This window comes from Theropithecus gelada, chromosome 10, assembly GCF_003255815.1.
Source record: "Theropithecus gelada isolate Dixy chromosome 10, Tgel_1.0, whole genome shotgun sequence".
Lineage (NCBI taxonomy): Eukaryota > Metazoa > Chordata > Mammalia > Primates > Cercopithecidae > Theropithecus > Theropithecus gelada.
Window position 1 is genome coordinate 19348525 of NC_037678.1, and position 25716 is coordinate 19374240.

General features: G+C 54.8%; 2 protein-coding genes across 7 annotated transcripts; one reads left to right on the forward strand and one right to left on the reverse strand.

Moving 5' to 3' along the window:
- The first annotated feature begins 7173 nt into the window (after positions 1 to 7173).
- Positions 7174 to 12089, forward strand: PLA2G3 (phospholipase A2 group III). Its single transcript, XM_025400393.1, has 7 exons — positions 7174 to 7812; positions 8843 to 8975; positions 9231 to 9365; positions 9649 to 9932; positions 10597 to 10729; positions 10838 to 10954; positions 11707 to 12089. Exons 1-7 carry the CDS (start codon positions 7299 to 7301, stop codon positions 11918 to 11920), a joined length of 1530 nt encoding a protein of 509 aa, XP_025256178.1. The 5' UTR covers positions 7174 to 7298; the 3' UTR covers positions 11921 to 12089.
- An 862-nt stretch (positions 12090 to 12951) lies between these two features.
- Positions 12952 to 25233, reverse strand: INPP5J (inositol polyphosphate-5-phosphatase J). 6 transcript variants are annotated; one of them, XM_025400673.1, is made up of 14 exons: positions 24730 to 25233; positions 21858 to 23008; positions 21376 to 21489; positions 21144 to 21252; positions 20829 to 20945; positions 20335 to 20510; positions 19804 to 19915; positions 19454 to 19563; positions 19126 to 19309; positions 14412 to 14549; positions 14164 to 14241; positions 13935 to 14039; positions 13193 to 13736; positions 12952 to 13129 (listed from the first exon to the last, which is right to left on the reverse strand). In XM_025400673.1, the coding sequence occupies exons 1-13, from the start codon at positions 24832 to 24834 to the stop codon at positions 13230 to 13232; spliced, it is 3006 nt and encodes a 1001-aa protein (XP_025256458.1). In that variant the 5' UTR covers positions 24835 to 25233; the 3' UTR covers positions 12952 to 13129; positions 13193 to 13229. The 6 variants fall into 6 exon arrangements, with proteins under 6 accessions (XP_025256458.1, XP_025256460.1, XP_025256459.1 ...); XM_025400675.1 differs by having other exon boundaries at positions 12952 to 13736; positions 21858 to 22035; positions 22947 to 23008; positions 24730 to 24927; XM_025400674.1 differs by adding an exon at positions 23946 to 23948 and having other exon boundaries at positions 12952 to 13736; positions 24730 to 24927.
- Between the last annotated feature and the right edge of the window lie 483 nt (positions 25234 to 25716).

The window sequence follows — 25716 nt, forward strand, 5'->3', positions numbered from 1 at the left end:
TTTTTTGAGACGGAGTCTCGCTCTGTCGCCCAGGCTGGAGTGCAGTGGCGCAATCTCGGCTCACTGCAAGCTCCGCCTCCCGGGCTTACGCCATTCTCCTGCCTCAGCCTCCTGAGTAGCTGGGACCACAGGCGCCCGCCACCTCGCCCGGCTAGTTTTTTCTATTTTTTAGTAGAGACGGGGTTTCACCGTGTTCGCCAGGATGGTCTCGATCTCCTGACCTCGTGATCCGCCCGTCTCGGCCTCCCAAAGTGCTGGGATTACAGGCTTGAGCCACCGCGCCCGGCCCAGGATCCACATTCTATAGTTAGATCTCCTGCTGAGCCTCTTGATCCTCCTTTAATGCTCCTTGTCCACCCACCCTCTTCATTCTATCTTGTGAGTTAGACTCCCAGAGACTCTCCAGGGCCCCAAGGCCCAGGCCAGCCCCAAGAGGGAAGGAAGGGATATAAGCTAAATTCTCTGAGTTAGAGCCAACACAAACAGCCCATGTTTAAACCTCAGCCAAGGGGCCTTGCGTAGAACAAAAGAGTGGATGTGTCGCAAGAGCTTTGGGCAAATGTGATCTCCTCCTGGGGCCTCCATTGTGAAATGAGGTGAAGAGTTCCTGGGTGTTTTCACTTCACTCCTGCTGGGCAGGGTTACCAGGTATAGTAAACAAAAACACAGGATGTGCAGTTAAATTAGAATTTCAGGTAACTAAAAAAATAATTGCAGCTAGGCGCGGTGGCTCATGCCTGTAATCCCAGCACTTTGGGCGGCCGAGGCAGGCAGATCACTTGAGGTCAGGAGTTCAAGACCAGCCTGGCCAACATGGTGAAACCCCATCTCTACTAAAAATACAAAAATTAGGTGGGCGTGGTGGCGGGAGCCTGTAATCCAAGCTACTTGGGAGGCTGAGGCAAGAGAATCGCTTAAACCCAGGAGGTGGAGGTTGCAGTGAGCTGAGATTGTGCCACTGCACTCCAGCCTAGGCAACAGAGCAAACTCCATCTCCACTAAAAATACAAAAATTAGTCGGGTATGGTGGCACACGCCTGTAATCCCAGCTACTCGGGAGGCTGAACAGGAGAATTGCTTGAACTTGGGAGGTGGAGGTTGCAGTGAGCTGAGATCATGCCACTGCACTCCAGCCTGGGTGACAGAGCAAGGACTCCATCTCAAAAAAACAAAAAAAAATTAAAATCATTTGTCCAAAAACTTGTACATGAATGTTCGTAGTAGCATTATTCATAATAGCCAAAGAGTGGAAACAACCCAAATGTCCACCAGCTGATGAATGGATAAACAAAATGTGGTATATCCATACAATGGAAAATTATCCAGTCATAAAAAGGAATGAAGTACAAATAGATGCTACAACCACAGATGAACCTTGGAAACATGCTAAATGAAAAGTGGCAATCACAAAAGACCACACATTGTACACTTCTTTAGATATGAAATGTATAGAATATGCAACTCTATAGAGACATAAAGTAGATTAGTGGTTTATAGGGGATGGGGGGAGAGAGGAAGGCAGAGTGACTTACAGGATTTCCTTTTGGGATGATGAAAATGTTCTGAAATTAGATAGTGGTGATGGTTGCACAACTATGGATATACTAAAAAACATTGAACTGTATACTTTAAATGGATGCACTGTATGGTATGTGAATTGCGTCTCAAAAGTTCTGTTACCAAAAAAAAAAGTCAGATGGGGCTGTACTTATCTGAAGGCTTGACTGGGGCTTAAGGGTCTGCTTCCAAGTAGCTCACTCACAAGGATGTTAACAGCTTCAATTCCTCCCTCACCACATGGGCATCTTCATAGGGCTGCTTGAATGTCCTTTTTGTTTTTTGTTTTGTTTTTCTTTTGCCTTGCTTTTGAGGCAGTGAGATCCTGCAACTCTGTTGCAGTTGGAGTGCAGTGGTACAATCATGGTTCCCTGGAGCTTTAACCTCCAGGGCACAAGCTATCCTCCCATCTCAGCCTCCCAAATAGCTGGACCACAGGTGTGTGCCACTATGCCCAGCTAATTGTTTTCTTTCGTTGTTTTTTTGTTTTTTTTTTTTGTTTGTTTGTTTGTTTTTTTGAGACGGGGTCTTGCCATGTTAGTCAGGCTGGTTTCAAACTCCTGGTCTCAAGCAACCCTCCTGCCTCAGCCTCCCAAAGTGTCGGGATTACAGGTGTAAGCCACCACACCTGGTCCTGCTTGAATGTCTTTGTGACATGTCAGCTGGCTTCCACAGAGTCATCCAGGAAGAAGAGCAAGAAGTCAGGCACAATGCCTGTTATGACTTAGTCTCAGAAGTTACCTCACTTCCACCACATTTTATTTGTTAGAAGCAAGTCACTAAATATAGCTCATACTCAAGGTAGGGGAATTAGGCTCCACCGTTTGAAAGGAGGAGTATCAAAGAATTTCTGCACATCTTTTTAAACCACCACAGCTTCTAATGTTGCTCTGTGACCTAGAATGATTTCTGTATTGTCCCTGACTCCCCATCTCTCTCTGTCTCTCTTTTATTCTAGTTTAATATGCTATTGAATTGAATAATGTGTTTCTTCCCATCTACTGAGATGTTTAGTTTTAGACACAAGTTGCATCTCATTCTTTGTTCCCTCAACTTAGGGCTGGGCTTCGTTGATGGCAGGTATGCTAGAGGCTGAACTACCTGGAAATCTTACAGGCATGGTCCTATAGCCATAGATTTGTACTCCATAACCCTAGGATCTCCTGGAAGAAGACTGCCTTCTGGGCTTCCTCCCCAGAGGCCTGACTCTGTCTTACTGGGTTTCCTCTCCTGGTCTGCAGTGGGGACTGCCCCAGCAAATGGGTAGGTACTTTCCCAGATGTGGCAGCAGTCTTCTAACAACCTCCAGTCGCAGCACCATCAGGATCTGCAGAGCAGAAGCCACTGTCTTCCTGGGAAGCCCCCCAGCCAAAGTCTGGTCACAGCTGGGACACTAGGGCTTGGCCATTTCTGCCCAACTGTGACTCTTCTACAGGCAGTCTTTGCACCAGAGCTCCCTGTTGGCTGGCTGAGACTTTTTCAGAATGGCACTGCAACATGAGGCTCTTCTCAACCAACCCTCCTTCCCCTCTCTTCCCATAGATGTCAGATCTGAAACATGGTCGGAAGGCTTTCCCTGCCCAGTCCTGCTTCTTCCCCCTTTATCTTTCATAGACATTTCCTCTGATAAATCTCTTGCACCTCTAACTCTAGCTTGGCAGCAGTTTCCTAGAGGACCCAGCTGACACCCAGGCCCTGGCCCCTCTCTGTGGCTGCCAGATCCCAGTTCCCCGGGGACATGAATTCCCTCTCCACCCCTTCTGACTGCTCTATTCCCTCTCCCTTCCTCTCTCTTTCACAGGCTGTGTCCAGAGTCTCAACCTGTGCCTGGTACATAGTAGACTCAGTAACTACTTGTTTTTGAATGAACACAGAATACTCTGGAGCTAGGCACAGCCCGCCCCATTCTCCTGGCATAGAGAGCCACAGAGAGGCCCCTGGGTAAGGCTGGGAGTGCCAGCTCTATGGGGCAGAGGGAAGGCACCCTTCAGGCCACTGGGGAAGGAAGGCCTGAAGCTGGGAGGCTGTGGGAGAGCCAAGAGTCTCCCAGGCCCCAGAGAGGCCCTCCCCACACGCCAGGGGAAGTTGAAGCTGGCTTCTCTCTGGATCTGCTGGGTGAGCCACTCCTCTTCTTGGGCCTTACTCCACACCTCTCAACTATGGGATGAGAAGCCCCACCCTGCCTGTCTCCCCAGGGAGGGGCAGGGGTAGTGAGCTTCAGGTGAAGTCATGTCTGGGAAAACGTGAATGGGAAAGGGCAGGGCACATGGGGTTAGGGGGTTTGCCCTCTGTGTTCCTGGGCCTGGGGTCACGGTGTGGAGGGGACAGAGCAGAGAAAGGAAGAAGAGAGAAGAATTAGGGGAGAGAGAGAGAGGTGGAAACACAGAAGGAGAGAGGGAGAGAGACCCAGACACAGACACACGGACACACAGAGAGGGAAACAAAAGACAGAAGAAAACATGAGAGACAGAGAGGAAGGAAATGAGAGCTAGAGGAGGCGGTGAGAGGAAAAAAGGAGAGAAACCAAAAGACAATGAAACAGAAAGAGGAAAACTGAGAGACGGGGGAGGAAATGAGGGAGGGAAAGAGAGAAATTAAGAAAGCAATGTGAAAGACTGGGTGCGGTGGCTCATGCCTGTAATCCCAGCACTTTGGGAGGCCGAGGCGGGCGGATCACAAAGTCAGGAGTTCAAGACCAGCCTTGCCAACATGGTGAAACTCCATCTCTACTAAAAATACAAAAATTATCCAGGTGTGGTGGTGGGCGCCTGTAATCCCAGCTACTTGGGAGGCTGAGGCAGGAGAATCGCTTGAACCCAGGAGGCAGAGGTTGCAGTGAGCCAAGATTGAGCCCTTACACCCCAGCCTGGGTGACAGAGCATGACTGTGTCTCAGAAGAAAAAAAAAAAAAAAAAAAAGCAATGGGAAAAAGAGGTAAAGAGAGAGAGAAGCACAGAGAGATACTCATAGAGATGGAAGGGCAGAAACATGAGAAAGAGAAATAGGGAGGTAAGAAGGCACAGAGAGAGAGAGAGGCGAGGGAGAATGAAGCAGAATGGGACAATGAAAAACTGTAAAGAGAGACAGAGGAGAGAGAGACAGAAAAAAATGGAGAGAAAATCAGATGGAGAGTTAGAGAGGGAGACAGAAACATGGAGAGAATAGACTTGGAGGAGGTAGAAAAAAATGAGAATCAAAGCCAGAGAGAGAAAGAGACCAAGAGACAGAGGGATGGGAGAGAAGCCAAAAAAGAGACAATGCGTGCTGGGGACGGATGGCGAGAGACAGGGATAGACGATCACACAGGGAGGAAGCCGGGAGGCTTCCTGGAAGGCAGGACCCCTCCTTCTCTCATGAACCCCCACCCCTACTCCCCATTGGCTCCTACTGCACCCTGCCCTACCCAGACAGGTGGAGAGCCAGAGAAAAGCCTCAGACCCCCTTCCATCTGCAGGACCCAGGCCTTCCTGTCTTGCTGGTTTGGGCCCTCTGCTCCGGGGCCTCTGAGGGACACCCAGGTGGCAGGCAGGATTCTGAGCCTGTCTTGTGGCTGACTGACATGTCTCTGGGTGGAATCTGGACAGAAAGCTCAGTGACACCTTCCCTCAAGGCCTGGGCAAGCTCCAGCCTGCTGCTCTTTGGGACCCAGACTGGAAAAGACCTCAAAGGTCAACTCCACTGTACTTCTCACTGTACAGAGGGGGAAACTGAGTCCCAGAAAGGGACAGGGACAAGCCTGGAGTGGCCCAGGCAGGTAGAGTCCTGGCCACTCTTCCCACAGTTGCCATCTAGCCCGAGCTGTCAGATATCACAGATGCTGTGGCTCCAAAATCTTGGGACTTGCTTTCTCCTGAGTAAATGGCTTCCTGGCCAGGGGTATCCTGAGGCTTTAGTGATGGTGTTTTGGGTGCCAGGAACTGTGCTGGGAATCTAACCCAACATCCTGTGAAGTGACTACTGTGATTATGCCCATGATACAGATGAGGAAACTAAGACTCAGAGAAATTAAGATTTCCAAGCCTAGGGTCAGTGCGGAAACCCAAGCTGGATCTGTATGACCTCGAAAGCTGGGCTCCTGGTGTCACACCTCCCAGCTTCCCCAGGTGATGGGCAGGGAAGCGCTCAGCAATGTGGAAAAGGAGGCAGAGGTGGGTGGCAGTTCCTATGATGGGAGGAAGTCTCAGCATGATGGGTTTTCAAACATCAGAACTCTTTGCAGAGGGACTCACCTTTGTTCAGCTACATCCTTGCCCTTGGGGATCCCAAGTCTACCTTCTCTGCCACCAGTCACTGTGCTCCACACCCCCTTTCTCAGCCTCTGGGGAGAAGGGGCTTGGTCCCTGGACTACCCCTACCCTCTTTCCCTTCTCTTCATTGTTCCTAACTAGACCCTTTGAGCCACAGGCCCAGGCTGGTTCTGAAACTACAGAGATGGACCTGCCAATCCTGCAGCCCCCTTCCACCTCTGCCACACAGTGAGCTCCCCTTCCCCAGCTCTGCCCCTGGCTTTACCTCACTGGGGCTCATCCCCTGGAAGAGACTCAGATGGAACCTGGGGCAGGGGGAGGTTGGAGAAGCAGCAGGCTAATGGGCAGATAGATGACAGACAAGTCACTGTCCTGGTCAGCCCTGACTCCCAGGCAGACCCCCAAGAACTACACTCCCATCCTCTAAGCCCTCCTCAGCTGAAGCCTGTCCCCTGAGGTTTTCCCACCCTCACTGCACCTCGGTTTCTTCATCTGCACTATGGGTGTAAACACCCTGGCCTTACTAGATGGTTGGAAGCTGGGCTTTGGGACCCAGGAACAAGCCCTGGGTATAGCCCCTTCCTGATGGAGAGAATCCTGTCTCATGAGGCACACATGATGCCTGCTGTGTCCCCCAGGTGGCCAGCAATGGAGGTGGCCACAGACATATACCGTGGGCCACTCTCTGCCACTCTGGGGACCATAGTTCCTTCAAATCCAGAGCATCAGCCCTGCTCTATGCGGCTCTCAAGGCCTGTTCCCGCTGTGTCTCCCCCAGTTATCAGACCAGGAGGGTTGCTGCAAGGCTAGGCCCATGCTTGGAGTCCTAAGAAGTGGGGAGCCCTGGGGCCCTGTCCCCTGAGTATGCCTTTCTAAGAACCAGGACTTGGCAGGGGAGCACCTCAGGTGGCACTCCCTTTCCCAGAAGCCTTGGGAGCTCCCAGAGTGGTAGCTTCAGAGCCCCAGCCCTGCCCTCACCTCCTTCACCCAGCTCTGGCAGAGGCCCATGGCCCCCTGCCAACCTGATGGAGGTGGGTGTGGCAGCCACGACAGTGGTAAGGGTGACAAGGGTGGGTTCTAGGGGACTCCCCCAAGCTCCTGAACCCTTTTCCTTCCCTTCAAGGAGATGCGAAAGCCCCCACCTGGTCCCCATCCCACAGCTTAAGGCTTTGGCTCCCACAGTCCCCATCCAGGCAGGGCTGGCAGCAGGTGACTGGATAGCGCTGGGAAGGGCAGGCAGAATGGGGGCGTGGGCCCTGGCAAGTGCACTCCTCAGCCAATCAGCATCCTGCCCGGCCGGTAGATTCGGTTACAAGCCCAAGATCACCCCATACTCCAGCCTCTTTCCTCCTCCTCCAGCAGCTCCATTCATTGGTCCCGCAGCACCGGGCCTGCTGGGTTCCGCTTCCGTTCCACTGCTCAGCTGCCGCCTCGTGGGGCCACCAAGGGCAGGCATCCCAGGGGCTTTGTCTGACTGGACTGGGCCAGTGCAGAATGGGGGTTCTAGAAGGGCTGTTCGGGATGCTGGGCTTCCTGGGGGTGGCCCTGGGGGGCTCCCCTGCCCTCCACTGGTACAGGACCTCCTGCCACTTGACCAAGCCCATCCCTGGCAACCCACTGGGGTCCCTGAGCTTCCTGGCCAAGGATGCTCAGGGACTGACCCTGATCCATGCCCGCTGGGATGCGCATAGGAGGCTGCAGGCATGTAGCTGGGAAGATGAGCCGGAGCTCACTGCAGCCTACGGTGCCCTCTGTTCTCATGACACTGCCCGGAGCTCCTTCATCCACGCCCCTGGACCTGAGCTGCAGAGAGCACTGGCCACTCTTCCGAGTCAGTGGGAGGCATGCCGAGGGCCTGAGGAGAGTCCAGCAGGGGCTAGGAAGAAGCGAGCAGCAGGGCAGAGTGGAGTCCCTGGTGGAGGGCACCAGCGAGAGAAGAGAGGATGGACCATGCCTGGCACACTGTGGTGTGGAGTTGGAGACTCTGCTGGGAACTCCTCAGAGCTGGGTGAGCCATAAGGGGTGTGTGGGCTGGGGGTTCTGATCAGGGAAGCAAGGTTTCTTTAGCCCCAGCCCTTACTCTCTTAGGCTGTGTGTCCATGGGAGAGTGACTTGACCATGGTGAACCCCAATTTCCTTATCTATAAAGTGAGGGTAATCACAAATCTCCTCATGGGGTGCTTAAATGAGGTCATGGTTGGGGAAGGTCTTATTCAAACCTGGGAGTCCTCATTAAATACCATCCAAGGGACTGGGCAGACTGGGGGAGCATCCAGGCTCAACTGAGCCAAAAAGCCATTACCCTGGAGGAGGCTTCGTGGGCACGGGGTTCCCAGTGGAATGGATGCTGAGACCAAAGGCCTGGCTTCAAATCCCAACTCAGCACATACAAGCTGAGCAAGTCACTTCCCCTCTCTGAGCCTGTTTCCTCACCTGTAAAGGTGATACCTCCCTTTCAGGGCTGGCTGTGAGCCTGGATATGGGAAGTGCCAGGCATGTGGAAAATGCTTAGTAAAGAGTGCTATTGCTTAGATGGTAATAAACATAGACGAATTTCTTACACTTTCAGTACAGATGTCTGTGCATTTGTGTGCAGGGTTGGGGGAGGACGTGGCACCTGAGTCAGAGCAGGTTGGCATCCTGGCAACACCTCCTTGTGCCAATGAGAAAGGTTGCACCCTGCCTGTTTGCCATTTCGTCATACACACATTCATAATTTTGGATTTTATTTGGGGCGCGGGCTTGGGAACTCTGGAGGCAGACTCCAGTTCCCCTGAGGAAGACCTTTCCATGTATTTATGGGTGGCCTGCCTGGCATTTAGAGTTGCCCAACAGGGGCTGCAGCTTGGGTTCTCTTTTCCAACTTTGAAACTCTGAGAGTCCCACAGAAGGGAGAGTGACTGGTCTGAGGACCCCCATGGCATTTGTGTCAGGGCTGGGATGAGAACCAGGTCTCTACCCTCTTGCTACCAGGGGAGCATAGCTGGTGCGTGATGCTTAGGACCCTGCTGAGCTGGTGCCCCCTCCCCTCCCTGCAGGGGTCTTCCAGGGACCTGATCTCTGTTGCCGGGAACATGACCGCTGCCCACAGAACATCTCACCCTTGCAGCACAACTACGGCATCCGAAACTACCGATTCCACACCATCTCCCACTGTGACTGTGACACCAGGTTGGTGGCAGGCAGCGAGGGCCCAGAGCTCAGGGACAGGGCAGAGTTACCCAGTCCCTGGGTAACTAGACATTGGGATTGCAGAGGATCTTAAAGGTCAGCCAGCTTGGACCCCACAGTGCAGGTAGGAAAGCTGAGGCCAGAGAGAAGGGACACTTGGACCCCAAACCACCCAGCTGGTAGTGGCAGGGTGGGCTGGGGGAGGAGTCAGACAGCCCTCCATGCCCCACGGTCCTGAGTATCTGCTCTGGGCAGGTTCCAGCAATGCCTGCAGAACCAGCGCGACTCCATCTCCGACATCGTGGGCGTGGCCTTCTTCAACGTGCTGGAGATCCCCTGCTTTGTGCTGGAGGAGCAGGAGGCGTGTGTGGCGTGGTACTGGTGGGGCGGGTATGTGGCCACCCCCTTGAGTCTCTTTCCAGACAGAGAGGGATCCCAGGCTCCAAACCTGGTGAGGGAGACCTATCTGTCTGTCTGTCTTCCAGGGAATGATGTCCCATTCTGTATGTCCTCTCCTGAGGGCCCAGGATGCAGACCTTTCTTGGGTGTCCCCCACAACCCAGTGGGATGGGGGATGGGACCGGCAGGGGATTGGTCTCCGTGGAGATGACCCTGGGGGCTTCTGGGAGGGGGGATTTCTAGTCACCAATTGCCACCAACTGCCACCCCCCAGGTGTAGGACATATGGCACAGTGTCCCTCGCTCGCCTTCAGCCCAGGACCTTCTACAATGCCTCCTGGAGCTCGTGGGCCACCTCCCCAACTCCCAGCTCCCAGAGCCCAGACCCTCCCAAGCCTCGACAGAAGCAGCACCTTCGGAAGTGGCCACCACAGCAGAAAGGGTCCAAGCACCCCAGCAAAGCCAACACCACAGTCCTCCAGGACCCTATGGTCTCTCCCAGGCTTGATGTGGCCCCTACAGGCCTCCAGGGCCCACAGGGTGGCCTAAAACCTCAGGGTGAGCTCAGAACCTAAGCTTGGGGGTTCCTGACTTGAGGGGGTATCCCTGCCTCTGTTTGGGGGTAGCCATGTGTTGCCTCTTTTCCTGCCCCAGTTTCCTCCTGGGATCTCCCAACCTCTCCCATCAAATCGCACTGCAGCACTGGATTTTCGTAATCCACAAATGTGACCACATCACGCCCCACTGTGCACCCACCACCACTCCTCATCTCGGCCAATGATGTCCCGACACCCGGAGGCCCTCAAGCCTTGGCCCCGCAGACCCTACCCCCAGTCAAAACTCTAGTTTCACAAACTTCACTTGGTTCCTCAAAAGCACCAGGCTCTCCTACCACGAGGCCTTTGCACATGCTGTTCCTCCTCTCCTCCTCTTCTCTCCCAGCCTCAGTTTAGCAGCCTCTGCCTCCTGGAAGCCTTTCTTGACTAACATCAGTATTCTGGGCGTCCCCCATGGCAGTACTACTGTTTGGGGACTTGGCGTTAGGGAGGCACTCCCACAAGGGCAGCACACTGAGGGCACAGAGACTCTCAGAAGGCATGAAATGGAAGGAGGCTGTGTGTGTGACTGAGCACATGTGCTGGCGTTTCTCCTGGATGGCGCAGGCATTGGTGGGGCCTCCCTGGTGGACTGGGCTCCCATCAACACCACACCCACCCCTCAGGTGCCCGCCGGGTCTGCCGCAGCTTCCGCCGCCACCTGGACCAGTGTAAGCACCAGATTGGACCCCAGGAAATCAAGTTCCAGCTGCTCAACAGCGCCCAAGAGCCCCTCTTTCACTGCAACTGCACGCGCCGGTGAGGCCCCTTTGAACCCCTGTGGGGTGGGCTGCCTGCTGCCAGGCATGGGAAGGGGCCCCTGGCTGGCAAGGCCCTACCCCGGCCTGAACCTGCCTCTGTTCTCAGTCTGGCACGCTTCCTGAGGCTCCACAGCCCATCTGAGGTTACCAACATGCTTTGGGAGCTGCTGGGCACAACCTGCTTCAAGCTGGCCCCTCCACTGGACTGTGTGGAAGGCAAAGAGTAAGTGATGTCAGAGCCAGGAGGGATGGGGGGCTTTTCTCAAGGGATAGGTTGCCTGTACCTGCTTTGGGTGTTTGGGCCAAGGGGGTAAGGGAAGGGATCGGGAGACCTCTGAGCTCCCATCCATAGCCTCATCCCTCTACCCCCTGCTGCCCCAGGTCCAGCGCTGCAGTTGGCCTCTGTGGGTTGCATCTTGGCTATGTCATTTGATTCCCACGTGACCTTGGCAATTGGTTCACCTTTCCAAGTTTTCACGTCTTTGTCTGTAAAATGGTCGTAGGAACTAAGGAAATGGCAGGATGCACGTAGGTCAATCCCTGCCTGGCACACAGCAAAATGTGTACTTAACTCACTCCTAATCCACAATCTCATTTGGTCTTGAACTCCTGGACTCAAGCGATCCTCCCACCTCAGCCTCCTGAAGTGCTGGGATTACAGGCGTGAGCCACGGTGCCCTGCTTTCATTTGGATTCTGATTCTCAAAGCCAGTTCCTTCTTAACTTTCCTATTTCATAGATGAGGAAACTGAGGCTTCTGGCTCAGGTTTCCACAGCCAGCTAGTGGCAGATCCCAGGCCTCCAGGTACCAGCGTGGTTTATTATACCCTTTCTCCATGAAACCCACCCCTCTCTGCCTTGCTGGTGACTCTGGCTCCAGCCCTCTCTCTCTCTGGGCCTCAGCCCCCCTGTCTGCAGAGTAGGGTGGGATCCTTGTCAGCCCTGATCATCTGCCCCACTTTTCTCTCCTTACAGCTGTTCCAGAGACCCTAGGGCCATCAAGGTGTCAGCCCGGCACTTGCGGAGGCTTCAGCAGAGGCTACGCCAGCTCCAGCATAAAGGCACAGACGAGAGGCAGGCATGGCCTTCAGAGCCCCTGAGAGGCCCCATGTCATTCTACAACCAGTGCCTGCAGCTAACCCAGGCAGCCAGGAGACCCAACGGGCAGCAGAAATCCTGGAGCCAGTGACCTCAGTTTCAGCTTTCCTGGGTACCAGCCTGGACCTTGCCTGTAGCTTTGCCAGGCGCTAGGAATCTCAGCCTTCCCTCCATAGGTTAGACTGAAGCATGGCAGAGGCTGTTGTGGACAATCAAGAGGCTGAACGAGGGGATCTCAAGGCCCAAATGCTGGAGCACATTATGACACAACTCTTCTCTGCCTGGATGTGGTGTTCAGGAAGCTCATTCTGATGCCCGAGGCTTTGGTGACTGCTGCAATGTGAAGTTCCCATACAGATGGGAATGGGGAAAGGGTAACTTATTGCAGCAGACCCAGGCACTACTAGGAGGAGGTACATGTATGTCCATGTTGCAAAAATAATACATGCCTCAAAAACCTGCCTAGGGGAGCCCCAGTGCCTGGGTGCTGTGGCCTGGGGTAGCAGATGGGAAGTTAGGATGTCACAGAAATGTCTGTGTCTGAATCCAGAATCGGGGTGGGTGTTGGAGAGGGCTTTCAGCTCCCTCCTTCCAGGGGGGCCCCTTCTTTTAACAGCTGCTGCGCCCTTCCTGGCGCAGCCCTAAACCTAAATTCAAATCTCCTCCATGCCCTTGAGCAAAGGACCTCCCTCTTGCACTCTAAGCCTTAGTTTCCTCCCCTAAAAAGGGTGGTTTTCCTCCCCTAAAAAGGGTGGAAAAAAGGGGGTGTCTAAACAGGATCTACCTCATAGGGTTGTTGAGGACTAAGTGAACCAATACATATACAGTGCTTAGCACTTAGTAAGTATTCCCTCCCCGCGACACCTGGCTGAACTATGGTTTGTTGTCTGATCTTGAGAGGTTGATATAACCTCTTAAAAGCCTCAGTTTGCTTACCTGTGCAATAGGTCTAAGAACAGCACTGATCCCACAGGGTTGCAGTGCAAACTAAAGGAGATGGCATGTGTAATATATACAACTGGTGCCTGGTAAATACCGGTTCTGTCATTCCCTCACCTCTTTAGTCCCTGCCTCTGTCTACCCCCATCCCAAGACTACTAACAAGTAGGAAAGAGCCGAGAGTGAGGCTGGAGAATTTAATTCCTAACGGATGACCTCCAGGATTGGGAAATCTGCCAGAGCTCCCCCATTATCCCAGATGGGGGCCTGGGCGGGGCTTTGCTGATTGTCACAGTTGAGGTGCCAGGACTGAGCTTTGGGGGACCCCAGTTGTCCACCCCTGGCCAGGATAGAGAGGCAGGTGCAGATACAGCTAGAGGAGCAGCAGGAGAGAGGCAGGTGGGCTTGCAAAAGATTGAGGCAGAACGGTGGTCACCTTGGCCCATCTGCCTGCCCCACCCTCAGGGCCCCAGGCCCCCTTCCTCCAGCCCCAGATGGCCCTGAGGACTGGGAGACAGGCTGTTGGGGGCCAGGACCTCCCGATCAGGTCCCCAGGAGCCACCACCACCAGGGTCTACAGTCTCTAGGCGCAAAGCGGGCAGCAGGCCCAGGCTTCGAGGCACAGCTGGTGGGAAGGCCCAGGGGCCAGGCAACCCAGAGGGCCCCTCTTCACTACTGCCCCGGCTGCTGCCATGACTGCTCCTGTCAGGAGCCACCCGGGACAGGCGGCGGCTCTGGGGTGAGGGGCTACGGCTGGCACCACGGCGTTCACGGGATGAGGGCCGTAGGGCAAGACCAGGGAACCTGGTCAGTCCCGGGCTGCGGCTGCGGTGTCGCTTGGACTTGCCAGGACTGGGGCTGCGGGATTTGGGTGCAAGGAGCTCCAGCGTGCTGTCATCCTCTCCCTCTGAGCTGGTGCTTGAGCTGTCTGTGCTGCTGCTGGCCAACTCCGAGGAAGGCAGCGAGATCTGGGGGAAATGCTGGTCACTGGGGCACCCTGCTCCCCAACCCAGCCACTGAGGCCTGACCTCCCGAGATCTACTTCTCTCGTTGGCAGATCTTGGGAGGTCAGTTTATTTGTCTGAGCTCAAGGAGCAGAAGGTAAGGGCTGTGGCATTTGACGAAAGTCTTTAGGCACCCCCAGCCCAGCAGTCTGGCCTACTTACCTGGAAGGGTTCAGTGACGCCGATGAGGATGCTGTGGTTGTGGCTGTAGTAGCCCAGGATGAAGTCTCCGTGGCCCTTGGGCAGTGATTCCTCACTGAATGTTACCTGGTGGGCCCAGGGGTATAAGCCTAAGTTGGGGGTCAGGGAGGCCACCTGAGAGATCCCAAGGCGAGTCCTGAGGTCCCAAAGGCAACAGGGACTTCCCCTGACTCTTGCTCCTTTTAAGTACCTGGTAGGTATTCCCGTCCACATCTTCATGTTTGGCCCAGACATAAGCCACATAGTCCTTGCAATGGCGGAAACCCACCTGGGGGATCAGTGTTGTGGAATCAGTGTTGTGACCCTATAATGTCTGATCCCAGCAGTCTCCCAGTGTGGCATCAAGATTTGGACAAGCCAGTGACCCCACCATGCTGTTCAGCCGCTCCTCCAGGCCCCTTGCTTCCCTGAGTCGCTGATCGCCACTGCCCCTCTCACCCGGTACAAGCCGATCCAGTCCCAGGAGCTGCGGGCGAACACTGTTTCCATGCGGTACCTCACCACCGCCTGCTCGGGCCGCACCCACTCATCTGCCACCTCCAGCCGCACCAGTGGCATGTCGTCCCTGAAGGCAAACTGTCCAGGCAAGGCAGGGGCAGGGGCCACATCAGGGGAGACCCTCTAGTATCCCACACACTTAGGGCTGTTGGGTCTTAGCACAAATTGCCTGAGACAAAGGGCCACTTTACAGACTGGGAAACTGAGGCAGAACAGGTCTAGTATAAATACCAAGCCCTGTGCTGCCTCCCAGCCCAGGGCTCCTTCTGCCCACAGCCTCCTTAGGGAGTGAGTGAGAACACAGCTTTGAAGCTAGTAGATCCTGGATTTGGCTCTGGCTCTGCCGTTGACAGGCTGGGTGAGTTCCTCAGCCTCTCTGAATGCTAGGGCCCTCATCTGTAAACTCAGAGACTCTTTTTTTTTTTTTTTTCTTTTTCTGAGACGGAGTCTGGCTCTGTCACCCAGGCTGGAGTGCAGTGGTGTGATGTCGGCTCACTGCAACCTCCGCCTCCCGGGTTCAAGTGATTCTCCTGTCTCAGCCTCCCTAGTAGCTGGGACTACAGGCACCGCCACCATGCCTGGTTAATTTTCGTATTTTTAGTAGAGGTGGGGTTTCACTGTGTTGGCCAGGCTGTTCTTGAACTCCTGACCTCAAATGATCCACCCACCTCAGCCTCCCAAAGTGCTGGGATTATAGGCATGAGCCACCGTGCCCGGCCAAACTCAGAGACTCTTATTTTACTCTTGGAGTGTTCAGCAGATTCAGTGAGATACCATTTGCAAAGCATCCCATAAATTTCCCAGTATACCAGTAAGTGTTCAATAAATGATTTATCTCTATGCTAGCAAGGAAGACCAGTAAAATCATATGATGCACTAGGTATTTGGGGTAAGCTGAATATTCCTGAGCAGGCAAGAAGAGCTCTGAGTGGGAGGACGGAGACCTCAGTCCACTTCCAGGCTCTACCACTAACTCGCTATGTGACCTCAGGGCAGGCTCTAACCATCCCAAGGTTCAGTTTCTCCAACTGAGTCTAAGTACTAAGTGGCTACTATTACCTTGTCGTCAGTCCATGAAGGAAAGTTATAACCATGAATATCCTTTCCCCAAGGTCAACCCAGACCCACCAGGGGTACCACCTGAATGGGTGGAGCTGCTGAGGTGGCAGGCTGCCAGGATATTGGCCCCACCTCTGTCCCTCAGGGAAGGGCTCAGTTGGTGCCAATTCCAGATCTTTGTCTGATCCCCTGTTTACCTAGTTTCAGGTTTCCCTCCCTCAGCTTCCGAGCCAAGCTGTTCCAGAAGTAACTGGCACATTCTTTCCCTGTTCCTGTGTTCCTAACAGCAGGGGCAGGCAAGGGTAGACCTTTGAAAAAGCCCTCCAAGGACTTGCAGTGTCAAAACCCCTACTGAGCCCTATTCTGACTGCATTGCCTTGGGTAACAGATTTAAGTTCTCTGAGCCTCAGTTTCCCTCATCAGTAAAACAGAGAGGAGAACTGGGACATCTCAGGGCCTACTGAGGCATTCAAAGGGATGACATATGTAAAGTACACGACCTGGGCCTGGCATGTAGTAGGTACTCACTCAATGGTAATTTTTTTTTTTTTTTTTTTTTTTTTTTTTTTGAGATGGAGTCTTGCTTTGTCACCCAGGCTGGAGTGCAGTGGCACGGTCTCAGCTCACTGCAACCTCTGCCTCCCGGGTTCTCACCATTTTCCTGCCTCAGCCTCCCAAGTAACTGGGACTATAGGTGTCTGCCACCATGCCCAGCTAATTTTTTTGTATTTTTAGTAGAGACAGGGTTTCACTATGTTGGCCAGGCTGGTCTGGAACTCCTGACCTAGTGATCCATCTGCCTTAGCCTCTCAAAGTGCTGGGATTACAGGCGTGAGCCACTGCACCTGGCTGGGAAATGTTTTTAAAGGGACACAGTCCTGGAGGAGGCGGGAAGGACACGGTGGGGTTCAAAAGAAGTGATTTTCCAGGCGAGGTCCCTGATTGTGGGTTAAATCTTCATGCCCGACCCTTTTGCCAGAGGTCATGGCAGGCCAAGCGTGGGGATATTTCCATTCCCAGCTAAAGATATCGGCCAATGTCCCACTGACTGGCCATGTGACAAAGTTACCAGGAAAAACATTTTCTGGCCTACCGGGCTCCCTCTTATCAGATCAAGAGACTCGAAGAGCCTAGAGTTGGGTTTCAGGGCTGAAAAGATGGGATCTACCTTGCCCTGCCACTGCAGAGCCTGTATATGGTTTGGGGCATGTGCCTACCCCACGAGGAGCCTCAGATCCCACCAGAGAAAAAAAGAGAGTTGGGCTACATGGTCTCACAGGTCTGGTTCTGAGATTCTAGAATTTCCCGTTTTGATGTCAGCAACCAGGAACCTCAATCCTAAATACAATACTAAATTATAGTAACTACTTAGAGTTTAGCTTTGTATTTTTTATATCTTTGCTCTCCCTCCCCATCACTACACACTCTCATAATGCTTGGCATATGGTAAGACAGTAAGTACTCAGTAAATAATGAATGAATGAATATGAATGAATGTTACATGGAGTTTGATTTTGCTGGTCTTATTATATATGCGAATTTTAATATCTTATTTGTTATTTTTAAGACACTAGTAGTGAAAACTATGATGTATATGTGATTTTTTTTTCTTTTTTTTTTTTTTTTTTGAGACGGAGTCTCGCTCTGTTGCCCAGGCTGGAGCGCAGTGGCCGGATCTCAGCTCACTGCAAGCTCCGCCTCCCGGGTTCACGCCATTCTCCTGTCTCAGCCTCCTGAGTAGCTGGGACAACAGGTGCCTGCCACCGCGCCTGGCTAATTTTGCCCAGGTTGAAGTGTAGTGGTATGATCACAGCTCACAGCAGCCTAGATATTCCAAGCTCCAGTGATCTTCCCACCTCAGCCTCATAAATAGCTGGGAATACAGGTGTGCACCACCTAGCTAAATTTTATTTTTATTTTTATTTTTTCCCTGAGACACAGTCTTGCTCATGTCACCCAGGTTGGATTGCACTGGCACGATACTGGCTCACTGCAACCTCTGCCTCCCAGGTTCAAGTGATTCTTGTGCCTCAGCCTCCCAAGCAACCGGGATTACAGGCATGCACCACCATGCCCGGCTAATTTTTGTATTTTTAGTAGAGATGGGTTTCACCATGTTGGCCAGGCTGTTCGCAAACTCCTGGCCTCATGTGATCAGCTCACATCGGCCTTCCAAAGTGCTGGGATTACAGGCGTGAGCCACCATGCCCGGCCTTTTTTTGATTTTTTTTTTAGAGATGTCTCACTGTCTTGCCCAGGCCAGTCTTGAACTCCTGAGCTCAAGCGATCCTTCTACCTCAGCCTCCCAAAGTGTTGAGATTACAGGTGTGAGCCACTGTGCCAGCCTATAAGTGAATTTTAAGATAAATTGCTCTAAACCTTTCTCAGAAGACAGGAGTTAGAGATTAGTAGAAAAGGCATGGGCTCTAAGGCTGGGTGTGGTGGCTCACACCTTGTAATCTCAGCTCTTTGGGAGCCAAGGTGGGCGGATCACCTGAGGTCAGGAGTTCGAGACCAGCCTGGCCAACATGGCAAAAACCCATCTTTACTAAATACAAAAATTAGCCAGGCGTGGTGGCAGGCACCTGTAATCCCAGTTACTCAGGAGGCTGAGGCAGGAGAATCACTTGAACCCAGGAGGTAGAGGTTGCAGTGAGCCAAGACTACACCACTGTACTCCAGCCTGGGTGACAGAGTGAGACTCCATTTAAAAAAAAAAATAGGGCGCCGGGCGCAGTGGCTCATGTCTGTAATCATAACACTTTGGGAGGCTGAGGTGGATCACCTGAGGTCAGGAGTTCAAGACCAGCCTGGCCAATTTGGTGAACCCTTGTCTCTACTACAATACAAAAATCAGCCGGGCATGACGGCAGGTGCCTGTAATCCCAGCTACTTGGGAGGCTGAGACGGGAGAATCGCTTAGACCCAGGAGATGGTGGTTGCAGTGTGCTGAGATTGTGCCACTGTACTCCAACCTGGGGTGGCTGAGCAAGACTCCATCTCAAAAAAAAAAAAAGTTGGCTGGGCACGGTAGCTCACGCCTGTAATCCCAGCACTTTGGGAGGCCGAGGTGGGTGGATCACGAGATCAGGAGTTCAAGACCAGCCTGGCCAACATGGCGAAACCCTGTCTCTACTAAAAATACAAAAATTGGCTGGGCGTGGTGGCGGGTGATGTAATCCCAGCTACTCGGGAGGCTGAGGCAGGAGAATCACTTGAACCCGGGAGGTGGAGCTTGCAGTAAGCCAAGATTGTGCCACTGTACTCCAGCCTGGGTGACAGAGTGAGACTCTGTCTCAAAAAAAAATAAAGAAAGAAAAGAAAAGGCATGGACTCTGAAACTAAACTCACTTGGATTCAAATCCTAACTGTTTCTCTTACTAGCTGTGTGACCCTGGGCAAGTGATGCCATGTGTCTGAGCCTCAGCTTCCTCATCTGAAAATGGAGATCGCAACCCCATTCCCACTCTGTTACAACAAATGGATGCTGCTGAGGGCAGGTACAAGGGGTTATACAAAGGGTAATGGTGAGGGGCAGTGGTGTGCCAAGTTGGGTCTGGGGATATTATGCAGGGAAGATGAGGCCAGAACTCACCTGCAGGAGGAACTGGGCAGCTACAGGCTTATGGTCGCTGACTGTGTATTCCATGTGGCTGCGGTAGCTGTGCTGCGTCACCTGGAGTCGGTGGCTCTTCCGTCCTGAGGGGCTGGGACCCCCACCTGGAGCCTTGACCTTCCACAGGATACGGTCTGTCCAAGCTGGCTTCCGTTTCTTGGCACTGCAGTGAGCAGGGGTACCCCAAGTTTCAGGGGCTGGGGATCAAGGCACAACCCTCCACCTTGCCTCCTGCCCCTCTTCCCAAAGTCTCCCTTTTTGAGAAGACCTCAGCTCACTTCCCCATCCCTCCTCGGACTGAGCTCACCTGGTGTCGTATTTGTTGGTACCCACATCAAACTTGAAGGTGGGAGCGAAGTTGAGGGGCCCCTCCTGAAAGCCCTTCAGAATGGGCCAGGTGTTCTTGGCCATGTTGAGCTGTGGGGGGTCCAGGAGAGCAGATTGGACAACAGCTTGGGCTCTGCTGTGCCGAGGAGGGGTGGGGTAGGTGAGGACAGGGACCATAGCCTAAGGTACAGGCATGTCCTGGGACATGCTCTGGCAACCCGAAGGCTGCCAGGCGCACGCTCACGCCACCCTTGTTACCCTAGGGAGGCAGGGTCGGGTGGCTCATGGGCGGGGCTTAGCTCTGTGTGCTTCTGGGGACAAGGACCCCACCTGGTCCTTCTCCCAGAGCTGATGGAGCTGGTCACTGTCAATGGCAAACTTGACAAAGTGCAGGTCGTAGCTCTCAATGCGGAAGTTCAGGTCCCCGAACCAGAATACAAGGCTGTTTGGGGTGGGGGATGGGGAGAAGTGGGGGGCAGTGGGGGGTGTCAACGGGTCCATGGGGGATAAGGGCTCAGCCCAGATCTTTCCAGGCCCCATCCAACCCGAGGGGATGTAGTGAGTGGGTGATTAGTGCCAGAGCCTCCAGCCTGCCAAAGAGCAGAGGAAGATCAGGGGAACCCGTCTACAGGAAATTAGGTTCTGACCTTCAGCAAGGCCCTGCCCCTCAGCAAAGCTCCACCCCATAGGCTCCGCCCCTCCCCAGCCAACTGTTCTCTGCTTTCATGTTCCTACAAGTAGTCTGGGTGGGCACTCACCCCTATAGGCCCCGCCTCTCTCCATAAGCCCCACCTAAGCTGGTACAAAAACCCCCATCGCTAGCCCCACCCAAGCTCCATTTGGCCCCACCCCAGCCCATACTCATGATCCAGGATGCCCTGTGCGCCCGGCCCTTGGAACTGCTGGAGGCTGAGGATGGTCTGGAAGTTGTCCTTGCGCTGCTCCGCCTTGTCCATATGTGCGGGCAAGTGGCAGTTCAGGAAGCAGAGCATGTGCCCGAAGGCTGCCAGGCGCACGCTCACGCCACCCTTGTTACCCTAGGGAGGCAGGGTCGGGTGGCTCATGGGCGGGGCTTAGGCCAGGAGGTGAGGCGGGGTGGGGGTTGGGGGGGTGTCAGAGAGGAGATGTGGGTGGAAGGTGGGTGGGTCCTAGGGAAATGAGGGACAACACTGGGATACTAGAGGAATAGGATGAGGTATTGGGCGGTTCATGGGGAGGGGTGGGCCACAGGGTAAAGGGTGGAGGATGGGAAGGGGAGGGGTGGGCCACAGGGGAAGGGTGGAGGATGGGGCCAGGGGACTAATCTAAGGCCCCCGTCATGTCCTATCCCCTTCTGGGACAGCTTGAAGGCTCACCCAGTAGCCGCCCAGGCCAGTGCGCGTGCAGTCGGTCTGCACGTCTCGCAGGAAAGGCAGGTGGTAGTACTTGGCGAACAGTAGCAGGATGACACCCTGCATCCTCACCGAACTCACCTGCAGTGGGAGGCCACGCGGCTGGGGGACAGAACACGACTCCCCCGCCCTCACGCCCACCTTCAGGTCTGCTCCTCCACCCACCCATGTCACGGACCCGGCCACAGAGGCCCAGCGGGCCCCACAGTGAGCCAGGGTACAGCTGGAGCCAGGAATTCAGCAGGGTCTCTGCCGTCCAGGGGGTGAGGGGTGCGTTACCAGCACGAAGTTGAAGGGCGCCAGCGCATCCATGAACAGCTCACTCCACTGGTCTGTGAAGAGGGCGTCCTTGAGTCGCTTGTTGAGCATGGAGTTCACTTCCTGCAACCTGGAGGGATGGGGGCGGGGTGGCCATGGGATTAGAGAGGCGCCCTGGAAGCCCCTGCCATGGGTGGAGAGCCTGGAAGGCCCGAGGGGCTCAGGAGGGGGTCTGCATGCCCTGCCACCTCACCCTATGGCGATCATGTCTGCGCCACCGCTGTCGTCGCCACCGCCCAGGTGGAGGAGGGATGTGACATCGTCTGGGGGCATGGCGGTGCCCACGTTCCATGTGACCACAGTGATCCTGCAGGCAGGGGCATATGAGGGTATAGTCCTGGCACCACTCCCTCACCCTCAAGCTTCCTTTCACAGGACTCCCTGGGGAACTAAACGGAGGCAGGTGTGGGCCAAAGCCCTAAGAAGGACCCACAGGAGACCCCGCATCTTGTCCCCCTGCCACATTCTCCCTGGGGAGGTCAACTGAGAGGTGGCAAGTTCCTTAGGAGGGGATGCTGTCTTCTGAGAGTTTCAGAGACAGGGAGCCCAGCAAGCCCCTCCCCAAAGACTCTTCCTCAGAGAGGGAAGCTGAAGTAGAGCAGGCCATCCCCCCTGGAAGAATGGCTAACCTCAGAGCTAAGCCCAGCCACCTTTCTTGGGAGAGGGCTCTCTCACCGGAAGCCGGGGTCGCTCCTGCAGGTGGGCTGAGCTGACCAAGAGGAGGATGACAGGGCGGACGTAGAAGAGGAGGTGGTGACTGGGACTGGGGCTTCTTGGGCCTGAAGGTTGGGGCTCAGGCACCTGCCAGGCCCTGTACTCTGGGTGCCAAGCCTTGGGAGGGCCATGTCAGGGGCTGGGGGAACACAGGGAGAGCGGTTGGGGGAGCGGCTTGGGGAACGGCTGGGTGATCGGGGTGGCTTGGGCAGAGGTGGGGGCACAGTCTGGCCTGAGGGGGCCCCAGGCCGGAAGGTGGGGGACAGAAGTCCAGGGGAGCGGTTGCCAGGCTCTGGAGGACCCTGGCCCGCATCCAAGGGCAAGGTCTGGGGTGGCCGTGGCAAAACAGGATCCTCAGGGCTGCTGTGGAGGGCCTCAGGCCGGGCTCGGAAGGAGGGGGAGAGCCGAGGGTCTGGGGAGGTTTGGATGGAGGGTGGGGAGCCTGTAGGACCAGATGTCTGAGGTGGAGGCTGGAGATGCCCCTCAGAAGCAGGGAGAGGTCTAGGGGCTGGGGCATCCCTCTTTCTAGCTGGTGTCTGTCCCACAGAGGCTGGGCCTGATGCCGTGGATGCTGGAGCCAGGGCCTGTTCCTGAGATGGAGACAGAACTGGACTGGGCACTGGGGAAGGGGTGGAGGGGAGTTCTGGGGGCTGCTCCTCAGAAGCCAGGGCCAGGCTCAGGCCAGAGGCTGCCAGTGTTGGCTTGGGTCCCACGGAGGCAGGTGGCTTCTGCTTCTGGTCTCTGGAGGTTGGGGCCAGACTGGGCCCCAGGGTGGCTGGGGGAGATCTTGGCCCCGCTGAGGGAGACATCACCAGCTGCCCCAGGGACGTCGGAGCCAGAACTGAGCCTGTGGTCGCTGGGGGAGGCTTTGGTCCAGCTGAGGCAGACATCACCAGCTGGCCCACAGATGTTGGGTGGGCAGGAGCTGTTTTCTGCCCTCCAGGGGTACACAGTGGAGCCAGGATTGGTCGGGGAGATGCCAGAGCCAGCCCCGGTCCTTCTGAGGAAGCTGACATAGCTGCCCGTGGCCCTACAGGTGCCAGAGCCAACCTTGGTTCCGAGGGTCCTAGGGCTGCGTTCTTCTTTGCTGGGAGCTGAAAACTTGAGTCCACCTTGTGGAGGACAAGTCAAAGATTCAGAGTGACCCTAACAAGGGCATTGGGCCCCAACTTCCATATAGACCCTGGCAGATTTCATCTAACTAAGAAAGGCACATCTTTCCAAGGAAGTTCTTCCTACTATCTCACCTTAATCTATTCTGCTGCAGGTCAACTTCTGTCTTGGAGGAGATAGGACACAAAACCCTAACCCCTCCTTTAAGTCTGAAACCTCTTTCACAGACGGGGAAACTAAGACCCTGACTCAAATGAGGCAGAGTGTGAACCTGAACCTGATGACTTGCCTTGCCTTCCTGGCTGGTACCCACATCCTGCCCATTCTGGGCAGCTTTCCTGGGCAACCCTCCCACTGCAGTCCCTGAAGCTCCCCCAGCCACGGCTACTGACCTGACATTCCAGGTCTGGGCACACTGGGGGCAGCCTGTTTCTTTTCTTTTTCTATTGCCAAGATATAGACCTATGGGTGCAGCCTGTTAAATACACCCCCCCTTCCTTCATGATGCCCAGAAACCCTCAGTTCTCCACCAGCCCCTAAACATCCAAATCCCTTGGTTACAGCCCTCTCTGTTCTCTTACTCATTCCCAGAGCTCCACTCAGGAGCAAGAGCTGGGAGCTGAGACTGGCTGTGTAGATTCAAAGCCCAGCTCTGGGTGACCTTACGCAAGTACCTCTCTGCCCAGGGCCTCAGTTTCTCTGTTGTAAAATGAAGGGATGGGGTTTAGGGACCCTGGTCACATTATATTCTGGGGAATTTTCGTCTCACATTGTCTGCATTTATGAACCCAACATTTGCTAGAATTCCATCCAGCCCTGTGGAAGAGTCCATCTTCACCAAGTGTGAATCTAGCATTCAGAGCAAGTCCAGGATTCTAAGTTGATCCTGGTGTCACATCTCTCTGTGCCCAGGTTGTGCCCTCTTACATCCTCCACTTTCTCCCTGACCTGAAAGGACAGGCAAGCAGGTATCCTTTTTATGTCCGGCAGGTGGGAGGGGCGGGGAGTCACGGAGTCCCATAGCGACCTCTCCTCCTTCTCCATCTATTCTCTCTATGTCCCCTGTCTCCAGAAGACAGGATAAAGTGTCCTTTGCCAAGGAGGGCAGAAGAAGGTCTATACTTGCCCCAGGGTGGCCCTGGGTAGGGTAACAGGGCCCAGGGAAGCCTTGCCTCTGGAGACGCAGTTCTGTCTCTGTCCCGTATCCTCCTCAGTTCAGAGTACCTAAAACTCCATCTCCGCCTCCCTTCTCAAACTCAGCTCTTTGAGGCTGCATTTTAGGCACCCTCCTTGGCTCCAAGTGTCACACTGTGTGCCGGCTTCCCCCCAACTATCACACCGCCTCCAGCACTAACAACTTAGCCATCCCAGATGTCACAGTTTCAGTCTTCAGTGACAAGCCCCCTCATTTTGCATCGGCTCAGAGAGGAAAAGCAACTTGCCCAAGGTCACACAGCAAAGCTGGAGCTCAGCTGGGTCCTCTGATACCCAGTCCAGGACTCTCCCAAGGGCTTCTGGTGATGGCTAACTTCATCTGTCTCTGGGCATCCTGTCACTGCCCCTCAGCCCCCAGGGTGCTCTCTTTACCTAGCCCCTGCTCACCGAGCACAGGAAAGTATCAGCCCCTCAGTCAGCACCAGGGTGCCTGCAGTGTATGTTGGGGGGGGGTGTGGAACCAGGGATCAGGAAAGTGGGGGGGACTGGGTCTCAGGGGTCTTACCTTGGAGGGTGCCCCAGTTTGGGCAACACCCTGGGGCATGGGCAGGGGACCCAGGCCTGCCCGGGTCCCTGGCCTCCTGCTGCCCCTGCTGCTCTGGCCCTCCATGTCTGCAGCCCCCAGCAGCCTGGGCTCCCTCGGGCTCCGGCTCCAGCTCTACCGCTCCCGGGAACCAGTGATGTCATCAGCCATTTCAACCTGCTGAGAATTTAAAGGCACAGGCTCCCACTTCCAGCCTGGAAGAGGCCAGAGCAAGGTGGCTACCCCCTGGAAATCCTTCAAACTGGTTGCTGAGGCTGGAACAGCCATGGGGTGGGGAGGGGAGAGTGTACCCATCTGCCTGGCCCAGGTCCCAACTGGTAGCATGAAGGAGGCTGTCTGTCTACCCCCACCTTTCTGCTGTAGGCCTCACCAGTCCTTTGCTCCAGGGAGGGGCATTAACACACCTGCGTTAAGGTAGGACAGGTGGTTCAGAGGTCAGCATCCTCTCCAGGGCCTCAGAGACAATTGAGTTCTTGCCCTGATCCTGTGACTTTCCTGAATCCCTGCCAGCTCAGAGCTTGCCCCGGCCCCCACCCTTGCCCCATTTTCAGGTCTTGGTGCCACCACCCCCCACCACTCCTACTGTCAGTCCCAGGCTCTAGCCTTCCCAACCCAGAACCAGACACTCAGGCTCCAGCCACTGCAGCCCTTTCCCACCTCAGGCCTCAGCACCAGCTCCTCCTCTTCTGCAGACACCTAGCTGCCCTCAGATGTCCCCACAGCCAGGCCTGACCCAGCTCGGGTTCTGTCAGTTTTCCTGTCTCCAGTATTCACTGGGTGTGGTTTGGGAGGGGAACTTGCTCAAGGTCACCTGTGAACTGAGAAGGTCTCCTGTGTTTCAGTGAGAAAACTTAGTGACCCTAAGACTAGCACCAGCCCTTTGGGGTATCTGGGGGAAGGGAACTTGGGTGGAGAAGGGCCCCACAGTGGGGTAAGAGACTGGCAAGA